The 20551-nt window shown below is 41.8% G+C and overlaps 1 protein-coding gene across 8 annotated transcripts in view; it reads left to right on the top strand.

Moving 5' to 3' along the window:
* Positions 1-20551, top strand: part of Dennd1a (DENN domain containing 1A) — a 474661-nt gene that overhangs the window by 264982 nt on the left and 189128 nt on the right. For 7 of the 8 annotated variants that reach the window (XM_029474571.1, XM_021183620.1, XM_029474570.1 and 4 more), the window contains one exon: positions 2061-2161. In XM_029474571.1, coding sequence (XP_029330431.1) covers positions 2061-2161 — 101 coding nt within the window. Of the gene's footprint in view, positions 1-2060; positions 2162-3880; positions 3924-20551 lie in introns of all 8 variants that reach the window. The other variant, XM_029474573.1, reaches the window with a different exon arrangement.

The following is a 20551-nucleotide window of genomic DNA, read 5'->3' as shown; positions in this document are numbered from 1 at the left end:
AAGATGAGCAGGAGGACTGGTGCTCAGGACCACAGTAATCCTCCAGCCTGACTTGTGGATAGCATCTGAGTAAAGATGGTTTGTTCTCCGAACCACACCACCAACTATGTTTGTCCTTCCAAACTCTGGTGAGAATAGCCATGGCAATAATGTGTCTATACTCAGCTGCCTCTATCAGAGAACCTACAGAATGGGATGGGTGATTGAACTCAATGCCTATGAACAGCCCCCCAAGCTCCCTGGATCTACTCCCCACATGTACCTGATTTAAAGAATGGGTTCTGAAGAGAACAGGTGAGGGGCAGAGTATCCTAGCTTCAGTACACAGCTTTCACAACTGTGAAGCATCGGCAGTGTATTCAGTTTAAAGCTGGTTGTGCTATAGTAACCTGGATTCTTTTAAGTGGGTCTTGGCACATTACTCTTTCACCACATAAATGTCCTTCTAATGTTCTTCTGTCATCAAAGACCAGTTACTACCAGCTTTAAAAAAAAAAAAAAAAAAAAAAAAAAAAAAAAAAAAAAAAAAAGGACAGGCATCCTAAAACCCAAAGAAACAAAAGGAAAGAGATAGAAATAGGAGTTGTGGGCTGTTGTTACTTAGCTAGATCCCCTGGGTTGCATCCTATTCCTTTTGCCATATTGAATTTTACAGAGATTGTATTGCTTTTCATTACCTTTACCTCTCTGTCTTTAATTGTATCAAATACTGCTTTTTTTGACATCTCACGCTCTTAAAAATAAAGACAAAGAATACTAAGCATGTTGTTGAAAGAAATGGGGAAGGATAAGCCTACAAACTAGAACAATTGATCAACTACTAGAAAGAAGTTCTCACCGCAGATCTAAAGCCCACATTAATTGCAGATGGATTCAGGAGTTAAATGCTTGCAAACATTTTGGAGGTCTTTCCTTGGACAATGAGTGGGGCTCATCACAAGGAAGACCTTATCCACACAGTCATTCAAGTCTCTACTCTTAGAAACTTGAGGAAAATGAAAGCCAACTTGTCAAAAACATCACATAAGTTGATGGCCTTTACAAGTCCTCAATGCTTGCTTATAAATCAATTTAAATGATACCAGCATTCCTTTTAAAGGTCTGCAAAAAAAGGAAAGAAAGAGAGGGAAGGAGGGAGAGGGAGGGAAAGAGAAAGAGAGAGGAAGGAAGGAAGGAAGGAAGGAAGGAAGGAAGGAAGGAAGGAAGGAAGGAGCCATCTATATAAGAAATAGAGTCAGGAAACAAGCCAAAAACTATTTACCATTGCTAATCAGAGGAGTGAAAATAGTAAGATGGAAGTAAGTGTAAACTTGACTGCATTGCTTAGTTCTGTCAAAGCGGTCAGTTATACTGACACAAGTAGTCTCTTACCTTCCTCTGCCTGCTAAACACTGTAGCATATCTGTAAGCTCTTCAATCATATATCCAAATACAAGTATGTAACTTGAAGATAGAAAGCAGGAAAATGGGTATGAAGAATACACTGGGGATAATGAAAGGGTGTGTTTCCTAAGACCATTTAAGGATATAGGAAAATGATATCAGGAAATAATGTCAAAATAAAAAGAGAAAAACCATTATATTTAGAGTTTTAATTTCACTAGAAAAGGAACTATAAGTATTTGCATGTATAATAAATTAAAATGTTAAATAATCTTCAGAAAATGCTGATTCTTTTATCATATTCTTCTTTTTCTCAATTTTCTATTCTAAAATCTGCATGAGCTTTAAAACCTTTTGTGTGCATGTGTGTGTGTGTGTGTGTGCGTGCGCGCGTTTGTGTAGTCCTGAGGATTAGACTTGACTTCAGACATAGACATGCTAGGCAAAAGCTACCACTTAGCTGCACATACCCCCACCCCCACCCCCATCAACCATGCATTAGCTTTAAAATCAGGGGATAGGAACAACATGTTTTCAAGAGAAAGTCTGTTGCTTTGCATTGGGGTGGGCATGTCTGACGAGGAACTGTTTCTGCTTTGACTTTGAGTCCTTAACTTGAGTACAAGCCTCCCTCAACTCTGCCTTGTGGTCTGACTGTCTGCCCTTCTTTGTTTCAGTTGACGGCCTGCATCCACGGCTCAGCTGCCATGCTCTACCCTATGTACTGGCAGCATGTGTACATCCCTGTGCTGCCCCCACATCTGCTGGACTACTGCTGGTAAGGCTGCTGAGCGCCTGTCCTTCCTCATTCAGGAAGGGCCCACATATGTGAAGGCTTTAACTTGTAACTGCTGTGGGTGACACTAAATTAAAACCAGTCTTAAAGGTACAGGGTATGGAGTACCTGACAGCAGGGTGCCTTATGTCATGGCGTTCTGACAGAGTCAAGAGAAAATCTAATACTTTTAATACTTCTCTCTAGAGAGAAGACAAAGCACCAAGAAATTGTGTGGGGTTTTTTCCCCACCACAACATATTGGAACTGGTGACAGGATCAGGGATCCTCAAGGTCTCCCAGTTTCAGCCATGCCCTGGCATGTCCCACTAGACTTGCTTTTAGCTGTGGTTTGGGCCTTCTGGGGTTTTGTTATTTTGTTTTTTGTTTTTTCCTCTTTTTATTTCCCCGTGGCCTCTTGCTCCTGACTATTTTTGTTCATTTGTTTGTTTGTTTGTTTGTTTTATTTTACCTTTTTTTGAGACAGGATTTGAGACTGTATATCCTAAGCAATCGGCAAACTCACAGAATCTTCCTCCCTTCAGCTTCCTGGGTGTTGAGATTACCATGTGTCACCACACCCAGCTGTATAACCCTCTGAAGCTTTGTGAGGAATTCACTGTTGAGCATGGATTAGTGGAGGAAAGGGAAGAAGCAAGATGAAATTGTTCAGACACAATTATATTTTTTAGATAAAATGCCATATAGGGATGGGTGGCTCATGGGAGACTCAATGCCTCTGAAGCACCCTCCCTGCCATTGGGAGTGTGCCAGAAGGGATAGTCTATTTGGCTGACTTGGATCTGTTTTTCTTACGAATAATTTTTCTCTGTTGTAAGAGGCATTGGCTTGGAACAGCTCATGTCAGTAGATGTTGTAAAGGGAGTATAGTGCATACCTGGAAAAGGGTCTTGGTTGTCTTGCCAGAAATGGAGCTTCAGGGGAAAGGCTCCATTTTGGGGACCACAGCCCTTACTTGTAATCAAATACTTCATGAAATTAGCCATTGATTCAGAATGGTAGAGGCCAGCAACCCTATGTTTGCTTTTCTTTAATCCTCTCTGAAAAGGCTCATGTAAGTAGCCACCTTATGTCCTACAAGCCTTGAGGTATTCATGGTAAACCTGATTTGGATGATTTAGGTTCAGCCTCTTTCCAAGAAGCCACAGGTATAACAATAAACTGGCCCACTTCTTTATATTGAGATCTTTCCGATCCTGGTGGATTTTCTTGTTTTTTTCTTTCTCCAAGTTCCCTGCTAGATGTATGAATTATTAAAGACTAGATTGTTTCTTTTGTGGAGATAAGGGGTGGGGGTAAGGGGGTGTTGATACAGGGTTTCTCTGTGTAGCCCTAACTGTCTTGAAACTCAGAATCTGCCTGCCTCTGCCTCTGTTCTAGGATTAAAGGCATGCAACACTATCAGCCCTGGCTTTTATTTTTTTAATTTTTATTTATTTTTTATGTGTATGCATGTTTGGTAAATGTATGGTAGTGTCCACAAAAGTCAGAAAAGAGTATTGGATTCCCTGGAACTGGAATTACAGATGGTTGTGAGTCATCATGTGGGTGCTGAGGAATTGAACTCAGTCCTCTACAAGAGTAGTCAGTGTTCTTTATCACTGAGCCAATCATCAGGAACAGAGCCCACATTGTGTTTGCCCTGTCTTTTTACATTTTGCTGAATTTTGGAAATTGTTTTTCATTAAAGATTCCTTCTAGATACTCCTGGTCTGGATTCCATTTTTGATCCCTTGTGGAACAGGTAAGGGAGTATTATATGTTTTCAAACAGAAGGATCAATATACAAAGCCCTTGAAATAGTTTTACCTTATTTGGGGTCTCTGATTTCCTCGAATGTTTTCAGACCCCAGTGCCCCCTCAGCACTCCACTTTTAGGCAAGTACTGTGTCTCACCCTAGGAAACCATGTAGTGTCTTGCTGTCCCCACTAGCTACCCCTCTGCCCCAAGTCAAGGTGAGGGTCATTGGGCTCCTGTCCCTTTAACTGTGTCATGGTGCCAGAACCTCCATGTCCTTTGGTTCCTAGCCCAGCATCTAGGAACCTCCCTCACTGCTTTTTTGCTGTTGTCTGCTTATCTACAGTATATGTCACACATGTATATTATTTAGACATCCTCAGCTCCTTTCTTCTGCTATCTCTGTAGCCCTTCCCACTTACTCTGAGCTCACACTGGTTGTGTTTATCATCTATACATAGGTGACCAACCTCCTTCAGAGAGTCCATGAAATAGCACAAACAAGGCTGAGCTAACAGGACAATACCTTGTCTCAAGTTTATTACTGCTTGGCTACTCAGCTTAGAGAATGTGAATTTGCTTCTGCCCTTACCTAAAGAGGGCCTCCTCAAATCCTTTCCAAACACCTACTTATATAGAAGTACATTTTAACATGAAACACACTGTCAGGCACCCAACAGGATGATTCTTGACACCATGCAACCTTTTGAAAGCCCTTCCACTGCCCCCTTCTCCATCCTGCTTCTCATACCCTCTGAGTTGAATACAGCTTTGTCTGGATCTCCTTGTAACTACCTCTCTGTTGTCCTGTTCACTGACCCTCCTAGATTTGCTTGCCTTCCTGCTTACACTGGAACTTCATGGACGTCTCAGTGTGATGAGTAGTTGTACTATATTTCAGACACCGGACAACACCTAGTTGAGGCCAAGATGTTAGTCTCCATCAATAGGCACTCAGATGATCAGATGATGGGGTGTTGAAGATAGACATGATAAGGGAACACCTCAGCACCTCCATGTCTGCTCTTCCTTTGATAGATTCTGATGGGGAATTCTAAAGGTCACTGTAGGCAGGACCTTTAGAAAATGGTGTCAGCCATCCTGAACTTTCACTAATCCTCTACTCTTATTCCTGACTCCTTTACACCTATCATGGTCAGGCCAAAGATGAGGCTTCTTATTCATGTGAGATCTGAGGGGGCAGGTGGCTTGCCTGAATTCCAAGGCTTTCCTGTCCTTGGAGGAAGGAGAAATAGTCTATCCAAAGACAGGGCTTTGGATCTGCTTCCTGAACTTATCTGGAATACATCAGAATTTTTTTTCTCCCTTTTCTGCAATCTAAAGCCCTGGGTCCTCAGGCGGACCTTTGCTTGTCTTTTTTTTGAGCTTCTAAACCAATTAGTTCTTCATTTTTCCATTGACAAGTACATCAGTGGAAAGAACATGTTTGTCATCTGGTAGTGCGTGTTGTCACAGTTTAGATGAAAGATTGTAGGACTGAACAGAAGATCAAAGAGAAGAGGACAGAGAAGTTGGAAGGAAAGAAAAAGCATAAGACACACCCAAGAAAGGGAAAGGGGAGGAAGAAAAAAGAGGGAAGGCTGAGGAAGGTAGGAGACAGCCTCACAGAGTGACCCCCAGCACGGTTACATGGAGAACCCCTCCCCCATATATAACAGCCTCACAGACACAACATTGCTTACCACACATACAGACAGACAGACAGACAGACACTTGCGCGCGCGCATGCGCTTACACACACACTCTCTTTGGCACAGCCCTGAGTATATTTAAAGACAACTCGGAGTCCTGCACAAAGAGCTGCCTGGAGTGCTTAATACTATGTTTAGACAGGAGTGCATGGGCTTTGGAGTTCAAGGATGGCAGGGCTCAGGAATTGAGAGTGTCCCTTTGCCAAAAAGTTCAACTTCAGCATTTCATTATTTGCAAAGTTTTGTTGTTAAATTACTAGCTATTTTAAAACTATCAGCTTAAGCTTTGTGTGGTAACACACACTTATGTAATCCTAGTCCTCAGAAATCTGGGACAGAAGGTTTGCTTCAAATCCAAGGCTAGCCTGGGTTATATATTAAGTACCAAATCCTCCAAAGGTTGCATAGCAAGACACACACACATGTATACACGTACACACATACACACCACCCAGCAGCTCTGTGATTCAAAATCACAGAGAGGAAAAGGTCTTCTGGTGACACTAGTGATGACAGCCTGGAGGCCCCAGTCACTGGACCATCTCTTTTACCTCTGTGATCACATTCCATTCTTCTTATAGCTCAGCATATAAATAGATATGATTAGCTCTACTTCACAGGTCATTAAACCAAGGCCCCAAATGGTTTAGTAACTTGTTCCAGTATATATACTGTGTTATGTGTGATTCCAATCTCAGGATCACAAGCAAGAACTATGCACATATATGTACACGTTCTAAAAGTCAGGTATAGTTGTGTACATGGAAAAACACCAACATCTGCAAACGTATCAAAATATTTAACAATGACTTGTGATGGAGAAGAGATTATTTCAGCATGCTTTTTGTTATAATTTCTATTATTTCTATAATGAAGTGTAGTTTTTATAATTGAATGTTTTCTTTTGGAAAATAGTTAACATAGCTAGTTGTTCATTCTAGCCACTGCCTGTCCTGTCTTTTCATTCTGCCTTTTCAGTGAAGACTGTCCCCAGATCCTCTTTCCAATGCCATCTCTCACGTCAGAATTCAAGAGTGTCATTGTCTGCTGAGCCACAGGCATGGTCGCAGCTCAAGCTTGGAATAGAAGGCTTGCTGAGGAAGGACACTGAATCTTCCAGTTCAGCTCTGCTTTTTGTGTGTGTGTGTGTGTGTGTGTGTGTGTGTATGTAAATAGCTTTGTGATGAGTCCTCCTTGTGTTTATAGAATAGGTACCTTTCTCCTAGTCTTCTGTATTCACAAAGAAGTTCCTGACATCTGACCAAAGGTTGATTTCAGGCCAGTAGGGGTTGGCATCTGCTTGTAACTGTAAAATGTAGGTGTGATGAAAGGAAAGACCACAAAAGAAGAAGGCAGACCCTTACCCCCACCCCCTAGTTAAGGCTTAAATTGATCACTTTAGTCTGATGTAACTGCTCTGGGCAGAAAGTAAAAATGTCATGAAAATGGAGTCAGTGTTAATTACTTTATTCTACTGAGATCCTTCCCTTGAAAGTCACCAGGTTAAGTTGAGTCCTTGGTGGCTAGAGCCAGCAGGGATAACTAGCATTTAAGCAAAGGGCTGGGAGCCCTCAACATGTAAATCTGAGGGAGGTTTGTTCCTCTGCAGATGATTTAAATGTTAAGTACATCCCCTTGCAGGGGATGCACAAGTGGAATCTGAAAACTATTATCTCCTGTAGAAATGAACTCTCAATTTGCTCACTGCACAGGAAGGGCGGATTCTAGTCATTTTCACTGCCAGCAGGTGCCCTTTCTATGCATAATAGACTTCACAAGTGTAATTAACACATGAGGACCACTGCTGCCAGTTTTTCTTCAGGTGCATGCTGCTAGGAGTTTTCAGGACAACAGTGCTGGTCACACGAGCCTCTCTCATGTTGCTTGAAGATGAGATACTCATTGACCTCTAGACAAAGACATGTTAAATGGGGCTGAACCTATCCCCTGCTGTGAGCACCACAGGTCATGGTCCTAGGACTCCTGGGACCCAGAAGCTGTACCCAGCCTCTGGTTGAGCAGAAGCTAGAAGAGCAAAGCTGTAGTTTGCATGAAGTTAATAAATGAAAGGGTGATGCTGAGCACCCTGCAATTATGTGGAAGACTCTAATTGCACATTCACAAATACAACAACCAATTATCTGAGTTAACTTTAATTAGAGCTATAATCACAAATTTTAATTATCAGAATAAATCAGTTTAGTACAAATGGCTTCCCTTAAATATTTTCCAAATTAATTTTTTCCATGTCCCTTCCCCATTTTGACAGAGCAATGGAGTAGAGAGTGCTTAGGATTTGAGCTCATATAAATCTGGATTCAAATCTCAGTCTCATCTCTTATTTCACCTCTGATGCACACTGGCTTTTTCTGGGAAATGGGTACAATTTACCTATTTTGAGGAGTAGCTATGTGAGTCACAGGCACAGTTACCAGCGATTACAGGGCAGCTACGTATTTATAGTGATTGCTCTTCTCACCATCACCTCAAACATAGGATATGAAGGTCTAGTCGACATCAAATGTTTCTCTTGCTTCTGCTGCCTCATGAGCTCAAGAGTCAAACTTTATAACTCCTTTTCTCTTCTATCCATGAGATTGTTTTTATTTTGACTTTTGTATTTAACTTGAGTTATTGTATGGTTGTTTTCATTTGCAGCTGTGGCATAAGAATGAAAAGAAAAGAAACAAAAGCAGATGGCAGAGAAAGCGGAAGGAGTAAGACATTTCCAGCCCTTATGAATATTTAAAAGCATGTGCTGCTGGTTCCTTTAGATCTGTGCCATTCCCCTGACTCTGAAAGTGAGAATGAGCATGTTGCCTACCTTAGCTGACTGCCTCTCTGAGTTTGGCCCATCCTGGAAAGCCTTCCAATGGGGACAAAAGGATTTACTTGCTGATGAGAGTCAGTACTGCTTTTCATAATCGTACTCACCATCTATGGAGAATGTGCGTGTGGTGAGCCCTTTCTAAACATCACCGTAAGTTTTCAGAATTTAGCTATAGGTTTTTAGCACCTTTGTATATGGGAGGAAATGGAGGCTCAGAGAGATTAAGACTGCACTACTCTCACTCATGGAAGGAATAATAGGGACTTCACTTGAAATCCAAGGCCTTCCCATACCAATGATTTTCTTACTAGTGTCTGAGTGTCAGAACAAGTACAGCTATCACCAAGGTTTATGAAGAAGTTCATCTAGTCTTCTTGACATCGTACATTGTATTGTCATTATTTATTTATGTTCGTTCAACAATGTTTGTAGAGTACTTAATAATAGTCAAACTTAATGTTATTGTAGAGTACTTAATCACGTACCATGCTGATTGGGTAGAAAGTAAAAAGTGAAATCCATGTGAGATTGCCTATGGGCTTAACTTTTCCTCCCTTTCCCCTTCAGAAATAGCCCAAAATAAGTGCCACAAGCCATCCCTAAGCTGAATTTTTGTATTTGATATATTCTAGATGCTTGTTTACATATTTTAGTGATAAAATATTTGCAAGGCATAGAAAGACAGGTTCATCTTCCCACCCCAAAGGACAGCTAGGTCAAGAGCCAAGTTGCTAATACTTTCTAAGCTTATGATTGAACTGAAATGTCAAATGAGTGTGTAGGGGTCAGACAGTTTCCTGGTATTGCAGAAGCTTTTCTTTGCCCCAGGGCAGAGGTGCACAAATTCTCTGAGAGATGCTGATTTGTGCTAGGCTCCCTACCTGGCCTGCATGTGGATTCTGAATCAACCCCACCTGTGACTCTCCTATTCAATCCAGGAAATTTACCAAAAGACAAAACCCTGTTCAGTGCATCTGACTGAAGGATGCACAGTCTGAGTGGGTGACAGGTCATCAGCCTACATACAGTAAAATAACATCCAGCAAATCATAACTGCATCTCTTCTAGCCATCATTATTGAGGCCATGAAATTTCACGGAGAAATAAATCAGTGTTCAACTAAGTGGAATAGTTCACAGTCTTGTTACCAAAGACAAAAATAGAATGAAAGGATCGTCTGGTGGTGGCCTCAGAGTCTGGCTTTGACCAAAGCGTCCCTGCTTACTAACTCCAAGGAGGCCAGGCTCCTTAGACTTTCTATTTTGCTAAGGGAGAATAGTCATTACTACTAACACAATGGTTCTCGTCCCTAAGCAATAGATTTTGTCTTTGTGTTAGTCAATACTCTTCTGATGTCTCTGTTGTTGAAATATACGTGTGTGTGTGTGTGTGTGTGTGTGTGTGTGTGTGTGTGTGTCTGAGGGAGTTGGGCAAAGAGACATCTCCAACAAAATCCAATTGAGCTTCATAGCTTGGTGCTGGACATGTATGGCTAAAAATTCCCTTCCGTATGTTCAATTCTTGGCCGTTTAGATTGTATCAAAGAATTTTATCATGTACACAAAAGCTATGTGTTTCCTTCTTGCATTAAGAACTCATAAATACTTACTGTGTATTGGCACTGGGCATAGGAAGATAGGAGCTCATAAATAGTTTTGGATTTAAGAAAACACTACTTCATAAAAGGAATTGGGCATCCCAACAAGAGAGGGGGAATGGAGATTCGTGGCTGGTTTTGTTAAGGGGAGAAGTAGCCAGGGACTTAGAGGACCAGTCCTGTGCTCAGAGAGGCCTCAGATGTAAAGAGTCCACAGAGAAGTGATAAGGGGCAAGGAAAAAGATCAGAATTCCAGGTTAAGACATCCGAGGGAAGTTGGGTCTGTAGTGGCCTGATGGTCAAGTAGTTGGCACACACAAACACACACACATGTATTAGTTGAACAAAGGAAAATTATAGATTTCTAAGTAGATTTTCAACAATGATTTGACTGAACTTGACCCCAAGGTTTGAATAGAGAGCCTGAGTGGGAAAGCAGTCAAGACTGTAAAAAAGTCCTGGGTCTAAATTGTGGCAATAACTGAGTATGTGCTACCTGAGCGTGTAGCTTCTCTGAGCCCCATTTTCTTCACCTCCAAAGCCATTGCCTGGAATATAGTTAAATATGTCTTTCTGCTCTACTCAAAGAATCTAATACTCAAAGAATCTCTCAGAGGACGCTTTTTGTGCTTCCTGAGTAAACCGCCCTCTAGAAGGAAAATGAAGGGAGGAGACTGGGCTTTTGTCTTTGCTATACATTCTTTGGATCTCAGTAACTAGTACCTTGTGGACTCTATAAGAAAACTGACTTTTCAATAATCCATTCAGGTTTTTTTCCCCTGTCAAAATAGAACTTACATATCACAAAATTTACCCATTTGAAAATATGCAGTCAGTTTTCTTTCTGAGGACCCAGGTTTGGTTCACAGCCTCCACATATTTGCTCACAACTACCTCTAAATCCATTTCTGGGGGCATCTGACTCCTCCTTCTGGCCCCCACAGGCTCCTGTGTACCCAGGCACACACAAATAATACATAAATAAAAAGTTTTTTAAAAGGAAACTTTTTATTACAGGAAAAGAAAGTATATAATTGAATGACTTACAGTATGTTTCAACTATCTCACTAGACTGTATAGATTTAATAGCTGTGTAGTTCTAATGTATGTAATATAACTGAAACCAGTAATTCTAAATGCAATCAATGTTAATTCTTTATTGCTATTAGAAAGTCAGTATATTCTTGTCATAATATTTTAATAATCTTTGGAAAGGATATACAGCAAAGAACAGTGCTGTACAGACATGATCAATCTGCAACAGACCTTCAGCATGGCTCCTGCAGAACTGCCTGCATACACAGGTGTCAGCCATCATCAGCCATCATCAGCCTCAAAAGTATTACTTCTTGATGTTGTTAGAGTTTCAGGATATCTCTCTTGGTCCTTTCTTTTTGCTATACCAACACTGGGTAATCAGTTTACTTTCATGAGCCCTGGCATTAATTTATTTATGAGAGCTCTTTTCTCATCACCAGTGGACCCCAACCCTAAACACTTCCACATTGAGTATGTAAGCCTTAACATGAGCTGGTGTGGAAACTCTTCTTCAAGCCATAGGAGAGTTAGATAACACAGGAACACACCTATCAGGCTTTGATGATAGAGCTCACTCGCTTTGAGCATTCCTGTAACCATCCCAGTGGTCTTCTGCTTCCTTATTAAACCTCTAGATGTGCCCTGCCAGACCCATTTCCTAACCCCACCTGCTGCCCAGTGTCATGGAACAGCTAGCTCTAACTTACACTTATTTGCTCATGCTTAACCTGGTTTTCCAGTTTTCATGACATGTCCTGGTGTGCTTCTTCCTTCTCCATAGAACTGATGAGACACAATGTTGCAGTCTCTACAGCAAATCCTTTGGGCAATCACTGTGAACAAAAGGAAGGCAAGAATCACAGACCAGGGAATAAGGGAACACGGGATGCTTCTGCAGTGCATCAGTGCACTTTGTAACAGAGCTGTTTTACATACCTCTGTCCCCACAGTGATTAACACCGGGGACAATAGCAGAAGCACTAGAATGGCTTTAGATTCAGAGTAACCTCAGGGATTGTAATGTCTCCCATAAACATTTCATCTGAGAAACTATGTTGCACAGGTCATTGGCTGGGAAGCATCCTGGCATTTGGGATGTCTCAGAGCTAAAAACAAAAAATTTGGTGCTTCCCAGTTGCATTTGTTTTTTTTAGCATTCATTTCTATTTCTCCATAGATCTCTTTCTCTTATTTAACTTGTACCTTGTTCATTCCTGCATTTCTACCAGGTGTTCATGGACTGCCATAGCTACCATCAGAGACTTCTCTTTAGGAGCCAATTCTGACTGCCCTGGTTCAGATTGACTTCTCTGCAGCTGCAGAGAGCCCTGTCTCTTGACCTTCCCCTCCATGACTAACTTCTCCTGCTGCTGCAGTCTTAGCCATGGAGCTTTCCTGATGCTTTCTGTGTCCATTTGCTTCTGGTAGATTGAGGAGACACAAAGGGCAGAGTTTTCCAGGCTTTGGTGTAGATCTTGCATATTTTCATCTTTGTAATGAACATTCATTCATTTATTTGGCTGGGACCACTGATATGGTACTCCCAAAAAGCATCTCCACATACCCCTGTGGGCCAGCCCCCAGGAACTGAAGAGGGACACTGGCCTCCCTCTCTCCATTTTCATTGATCTGCTAGTGAAATGTGTGTGTCTTTCAACCATCTTCAGCTCTGAGTTTGGCTCACTCTGAGTTCAGAGGCCCTTCACCTCCTCCTGCATGTAGAAGATAGGCTCCCTTCTGCCTCCTTTTCCAACCTGGAATTGTTGATGAACTCCTCTTGGGGCCCCCTCCTCTACACAAATCAGGGAGGCCCATGTTGAGAACCAAAAAGGAAGATCAATACCTTTATCCTCAGAAATCTTTCTAAAGCCATGGCATTTGTGCCAGTTCTACACTTCAAGCAGTATCTATGCCTCTCTCCAGCTGTGACTTTTGCCAAGCTGCTTAACCTCTCTGATCCACAGTTTCCTGTAATTTATGAGGACCAGCCTTTCATAGTTGCTGCAAAGAAGAAATGCAGTCTTCTTTGTATCTCTTGTCAAATACCAAACTTACCTCAAATCTCCTTGCAAGAGGTGTGTATACTGATAGTAATGTGCTTATTTAATATGCTGCTAGCTCTAGGATACAAATAGACCAGAACTAGATGGATCTCTGTTCCTGCTCCATTCCTCAGCCCAGTGAGGACTCATTAGCGTATGCTCAACATACGCTAATTAGTTCGCTTAGTGAGACTGATAGGCACGTGAAAAGTACCACATAGTAGAGGCACAAAAAGAGTTCTTTTCCTTTTCCATTATCCAGAGATTAAAAATCAAGCCTTTTGAGTGACTAGTAGTTCTATTCTGTTGTAGAATAAATATATCAAAACCTATAGGTGCTCAAGTCCCATGTGTACTGTGGGACTTGAGCACAGTACACATAGGGTACAATAAGGGTTGGGGTGGTATGTGTACCTAGCCCTGCCCATACTGTAAGCCATCTCTAGATTACTTATGGTACCTAATGTAGGCATGTAAATAGTTCCTACTTTGTATTGTTGAGAAATGGTGGCAAGAGAAAAAAGTATACAGTATAGAGGCATACCTAACTATATAGCACAGAACAACCCAAACAGTGCAAAGACCACAACAGACAGAGAGACCAAGGTCTATGAAGTGGTGGGAGGCCATGACAGGCTGCCACACTTTTCCACCTGGATTCAGCAGTGCTAAGCTTACAGCAAATTCAAGTTTTGCTTTTTAGAAATTTCTAGAATTTTATTTTTAGAACATTTTTGATCCACATTTGGTTAAATCTTTGGATGTAGGACATGTGGACATGAGGACTGACTGTAGTTTATTTTTTCTTTGTGGCTTCTAAGCATCACCTTCTAATCCTGTGCTCAGAGCTCAATTTGTGGCCATCAGCAAGTATCACTACATGAAATCCTGTTACAAACATCACTGTGGCTTCTGTTGTTCTCTTGGCAGCTATTTTTCTTACTTTGGAGACTGTATTGAACATATTCATATAAGTTGCTTTAGATAACTTTTTAGAACAAAAGAGAGCATCAAGGTTCAAGAGATGGTTACCAGGTAAAATACTCACCATCCACTCATGAAGACTAGAGTCCAGATTCCCAAATCCCACGTAAATATCAGACAAGCCTGGAGGGGCACCTGTAATTCCAGCCCCAAGGAGGCAAAACTAGGGAATTTCTGAATCTGGCTTATTGGTCAAATTAGCCCAGTTGGTAAGCTCTGGATTTCATTGAGAGATTCTGCCTAATGAATAAGGTAGAGAGCAATTGAGAAGGATGCCCAAGAGTATTCTTAGGCCTATGCATACACATATACATGTGAATATACATATACGGTTACACATATGAAGGCAAGAGTAATAGTCAATTCTAGTTAGTAAGGTAACCTTTTGTTGTTGCTAAATGTAGCATAAGGGTTGAGTCATTCTTAACTAGTAAGAGACCATGGAAAATAAGGGTTGGGGTGGTATCACTGTTAATAGAGTGACTGGATGAATTTCTGAGAGTGCCTTTTAAGTCTATAAAACAGTAGTATCAGTTGGATGATCTGAGAATTCCCACACAGCCCTTGGTGTCCAGTGTGTGCAGAGCTTTTCAGCTGTCTTTGTTCTTCCTGTTCTCCACATGGCACCACTGTACACCTCAAAGAAACCAAGTCCTGTTTTCCTATTGCTGACATCAAGAGGAACATGCAGACTTGCATATTATGTGTCTGCAGTGAGAAGCCAGGCTCAAGCCTGTTACAGGGAAGGTGTGAGCACTAGGGTGATCTGAGGAGTGGCCCCCTGTGGGACTTTAGACAAAAAGGGGGAAACACAGGCCTGAGAGCTCAGAGGCCATTTGGAACTGGAGAGCTCCTATGATGAAAGGGCCTTGGAGAAAGGTGCATAAGATGTGGCACCACCTCAGACTAGTGTCAGGGAGCAGGTAGGAGGAGGCCATCCTCCTGCTGCCTGCTTCTCTCTCTTAGTAATGCCAATATTTGTCTCCTGGAACATGATGAACTTGGATTACCCCAGTGTAGGTCATGTGGTTTTCAATCTCAGTTCTGCAGCTATTACCTACATAACCTCAGCTTCCTGAGAGAAGCCTTCCTGAAACCTAGCTTTCATGGTCCTTCACTATCATGAGGACTGTAGGAGATACTACCAGGCCTCAGCCTCACACCAACTCGTGGCACACGCTCAGCTAATGGTGGTCAGGCCTTAGCCTCACACCGACTCACACCATACAGTCAGCTAATGTTGACTGCCCTTGTATTTTGTGCTACTCTGACCACCAATGGTAGCTTGAAGAGCCCTCACTCTGTCACTCTCAGAAGACCAGAACTGTAGTGGTCTGTGTTCTTCAATAGGATGTGCTATAGTCTGTTTTGATCCTTTCCCTTTTTGTCCTTTTACCTCTCTTATAAACCAGGCCTCTTTATTTAGAGCAGAATTTAAAACTGTAAGGGAAGATGTGTTTATACTTTTGTTTCTTTTCAAGACAAAGAATGAGAAAGTGAGGCCTCTTTCAGATCTTTCCTGAGGGCAGCCTCATGGGCTTCCATTTTCCTGAAAAGGGCATTGGGAAGGAAGGCAGGGTGACTCTTAAGAGCAAAGATGACACATCACATAAGAAAGGTGAAGCTAACTGCATGGTTTTATGGGGGTCAGACTGGGACAATGGGCTTCCCAAATCCCTGGGCTGCCCCAGGCTGTATTCCTACCTGATATCTAGGCGGACTTGCTCACCTTGGGTGGGCTTTCCTCCACAGCCACCCCTTCCCCATTGTCTGGGGAGCTGTGTGTTATGTTTGAGCAGCCAGTGTTCCTTTATTTCACCTGCCTCATTTCCAATTAGTAGCAGCTCACCTCAGGGGAACATAATTAAGAGGGCTCTGGTTATCTGGGGGAAAGGAATTAAACAAATTGTGGAAGTGCAGTGATAATGAATGGGATAGCAAAACCATTAATAAGTCTTCAGTTTATATGAATGGCTGTTCCAGGAGAAAGGCTGTACCTAGATGAACTGTACTGACTGTCCCAGGCCAGAGTCCATACCAGGGGCAGGAGTGGAGAAGCCTCTCAGGTAGCCACGTCTTCCCTTTGGGCCTCAGTACAGAGAAGGTGCTGCATGACATCATGAGGAGTGCATCCTGGCTTGAGCTTCCAAACTGTGTGACCTTGGCAAGTTACTTCACCTTTCAGAGTGTTTCCTCAGCAAGAACGAGGGTAATAGCACTATCTTGCAGAGTTGCCTTGAGAATTGTGTATGCAGTGCATGAAAGTGGCTGGATTATAGTCACTCAATAATATCAGTTCCTTTTCCCCCTTAGGATTCAAAATAAAGATACCTGTCAGGTAAAGGTCATTATATTGTCATTGCCTTGACACCAGCAACGAAGGAAAGAAAGAAGAAAGAGTAGAGTAGGCTGCGCTCTCCCAGAATATAACTAAGGAAGTCAGGTAGTGCAGTAATTCCCAGAGAACAAAGAGCCAGTGTAGACATCCCAGTATTCTGCTATTCACAGATGAACAATGGCATCCCACAATCACTGTCAGGCACACAGCAGTTGTTACACAGTTGTCATGGCCTGCCTATATACGAACTTGGTCATAACTGCTAATATTACCAGACTTTAATTTAATTATAAGTGTTGTTGGTTTTGTATGTGTTGTGTTAATTGCTGTTTAAACTGTCTTCAAAATAGCAGTGAGATCCGCCTTGGAATTTAAAGACCTGTGAATGTTGCATATAAGCTGAATGTAGTTGACATTACTGAGGCAAGAGCATTTGTATTTGTGTTTTCTAAAAGAACAGCAAACAAGTCAGGAAGATGCTTGTAGTGGTCGACTTTGGTTTGGTTTTGTTACTCAGTTACCCTAGAGAAACATGCACACTGATGACCTAAGTAAAGAAAATCACTCAGGTAAGTAGGCCCCCCAGTGTGGACATTTGTAGGAGTAAGTTGCCAAATTGATTTTTCCATATTTTTCTTTTAATATATGCCTAGGGGTGAGAAAGGAACATTTAAATGTCCCATTCTAAGTGGTCAGAAAGCAACAAATCACCGATTTCTCCATTATATTAAAGAAAAAGGGCCTCTGTGAGAAAGTGACGCGAAACTCTACTGAACAGAGTGGAGTGCACAGGTACCAAGAGTGTGTACCCAAAAGACAGGTGTGCAGAGGAAATAGTAGTTAGTATCTCCTGATACTCATGGAATATTCTCCCACTGGTGGCCTTCCAGGTGCCCATCAGGACCTAGGATAAACAAGAAACCCTTGTCTGAGCTGGGCATGATAACCTATCATCCCAATACTCAGGAGGCTGAGACAGAAGAATTCCTATGAGTTTGAAGCCAGCCTACCCTATACAGTGAGACCATCACAAACAACAGGATGGACAGACAGACAGAAAGAAGGAAGGAAGGAAACGAAGGAAGGAAGGGAGGGAGGAAGGAAAGAAGGAGAAACCATTGTGGGGGTGGGGTGGGGAGTCAGTCCAGGGTTGCCAGCCACTATGAGTCTGAAGAGAACCCCTTTGGACTTCAGAGTCACTTACTGAGTGTCCAACAGTGCTGACCACCTTATGGACTGTATCCAGTCTTTGCAGTAATCCTGAAAGATCTCCATTGAACAGGCACTGCCCTTTTGAAAACACCTGGCTAGGATACAGCAAAAGGTAAATGGCAATCAATCCAACACTTTGTTTAGTAATCTCTATCTGGGAATTCATGTACTCCATGTATGAAGTGGTTTTCTTTTTTTAAGATTTATTTATTTTATGCATATGAGTACACTGTAGCTATCTTCAGACACACCAGAAGAGGGCATCAGATCTTATTACAGATGGTGTGAGCCACCATGTGTTGCTGGGAATTGAACTCAGGACCTCTGGAAGAGCAGTCAGTGCCCTTAACCATTGAGCCATCTCTCCAGCCCAGAAGTTGTTTGTTTTCTTATATTAAAGAAAAGTTAGGAACAACTTAGTGTCTAATTCCAGGAATTAGACTCAATAAATTATGGCCTACTCTGCTAAGTGGAATATTATACAGCCTTTTAAATAACCATCACAGTGGTTGTAGATACAGAAAATGTCAGTGTGCAAAATGAAAAACAATAAAATACATGCAGTTAATTTCAAAAATGTGAAACCATTAGTTTAGGTTAATATTAGAAAAGGGTGAGCCAAAAAAAAGAGTAGATATATTAGATGACCTAATCATGGGTTGGCTCATATAATAAAAGGCAAAGAAAAAGGTCTCCAAGAAAATGTATACATAGCTGTAATTACTGAGATAAATAGAGACTAGAAATTAGGTTCAGAACATACCTAGAATTACCCACTTGTGTACTTGCCACGTTGAAATGTTAAGGAGGCGGCTTCCTTTTTCTTTCCTCTCTCACCCCCACTTAGAATTTGCAATTACATATTTGCAGAGAGAAAAAAATGTAGATTCTGGGAAGCATTTGAGGTGTTGGAAGCAAATGATAACAATAGACGAAGGTATTTGTCCAGATTTGCTTTCCTGCAAAGCACAGAACTGATCAGATTCAGAATGCACGTGCTTTAAATGTTGTCTAAATACAGATCGGGCAGGCGTAACAATGCTTGGCTGCAAAACTGCTTTTTTGGAAGAGGCTGTAATTATTCATCCCAACTGTGTCCGAAGAGTGAGACCTGCTCTGTCCCTTCTGGTATCTTTAAGTTATTTTCATAAGGCTCCCCCAATTCTGTCAGGCTAGCATGCAGACTAAAGTAGCATGGCATTAAAACCTACATATTCCAGTTTCTAGAGAATGTTTCCTCTTTAAAGAACAGCCTGTGGTTAAATTACACCCAGGGCTTTGGCTGTCGGGATTATTTTCACCTTTTTCTCACAGTTGTTTGACTTTCTCTGTTTGTTAACTCACTTGTTGGGATTTTGGTTCTGAATTTCTATTTGAAACACATGGTTACTGGTCAGTTATGTACTTAGATGTGAGAGCCGAGAAGTCAGTAAGATTTAGTTCAATATTGTGAGCTTGTGCTTCTCTCCCTGTGTCGGGCCATACTCTGGACACATTAATGAGTGGTCTTTTTTTTTTTTTTTCCTGGAATTTTGTGCTCTTCCTGCTTCCTTTCATTACATTAGGCAAGGCTCCACTAGATGAGACATTTGCAGTCTTAAGACTTCCTGCCGGGGTTCAGACTTTGTATTTTTGACATTGAAGCTGTCGTGTTCCTGAAGCTACTTAATTAGAAACACATTCATTTTGGTGTACACTGGAGAAAGCTCAGGCAGCAAAGCCAGGCACACTGGGAAGTTGGAGCATCTGTGTGGCTGGCAGCTAAGCTAATGGTTTACAGTTTCAGGGCAAAAATATCACAGGGCATTTCTTTGCCTCTTGAAGCAAAGAGAAGCTGCATGTGCCCCGCAGGTACCTGGAAGGTGGGGGTGGGGGGAGGATGGAAGAAGATGCTAGAAGAAAAGACAGCTCTGTTTCTTTCCACTGTAGTTTGTTTGTACAGTTTTTTCTTTGGCTATTATCAAATACAAAGTCTAGAAGAATAGTTCTCAGACTGTGAAGCTAATATTTAAGTCTGTTTTTCAGGCTCCTATGATACCTGATTGCTAAGATCTGTAGTAATAAGGACATTTTGTGTTCTGCAGAACGGTTTTGCTTAAAGAATTGTATTTGTTGAGTTGTAATGAGGGAATTGCAATGTGTCTTCTTTTTTTAGATTTTTGAGTAGTTTTTAAGCAAAAATGTAATGTCTAAGAACCTTAGTTGCCTCCCCACAGTTTTTGAGATGCAGCCTGAGTTCCTGGTTTGCAGTCACCTCCTGCCTCATTGTTTCCCCAGGTCTGCATCCAGTGGGTATCCTTGTCCCCCTCCACTGTGACTTCCACAGCTACCCCTGAGGGAAAGTACCTGGACAGCCCAATTCAAGCCAATTGTCTTGACTCTAATTTCATTAAAAACTAAGCCTGCTGGTGTTGTGTAGGATGTGTGACATACTTGAAAAGACAGCCAGAAAAGTTGCCAGTCATTTCTGTCCTCCCTGCTTCCTGCCGTTCCTCCGCTACTCCCAAGGAAGGCAAGGTAACCTGGGGACCAAGTCAGAGCCAGCTGGGGCTTACTGCTTGCTTGACTTTGTGGCATTAGATAAATGGTTTACCTTCTTTTAGTTAATTTTCTCCTTTGTAGAATGGAGATTATTGTGTGAGTAGGAAAAAGTGACTTCATATAACCACTATCACATTTAACACCAGAGTGAAACACCATAAATGAGTGTATGAGTGCAGTGGTAACTCTGAAATCTACGAAAGTGACCATGGTGATGTCTCCTAGTAACTGGGGATACTGAGCCAGAACTGGCCATCTTCTATAACCAGGCAAGGCTCCTAGTAGTAGAACTGGGACATCAACCCAGACATAAAACCTTTAACCTATAATCTGTCCTGTC

Source organism: Mus caroli, chromosome 2, assembly GCF_900094665.2.
Source record: "Mus caroli chromosome 2, CAROLI_EIJ_v1.1, whole genome shotgun sequence".
Classification (NCBI taxonomy): Eukaryota; Metazoa; Chordata; class Mammalia; order Rodentia; family Muridae; genus Mus; species Mus caroli.
The sequence above is the reverse complement of the archived record's forward strand: the minus strand, read 5'-3'. Positions and strand labels throughout refer to the sequence as shown.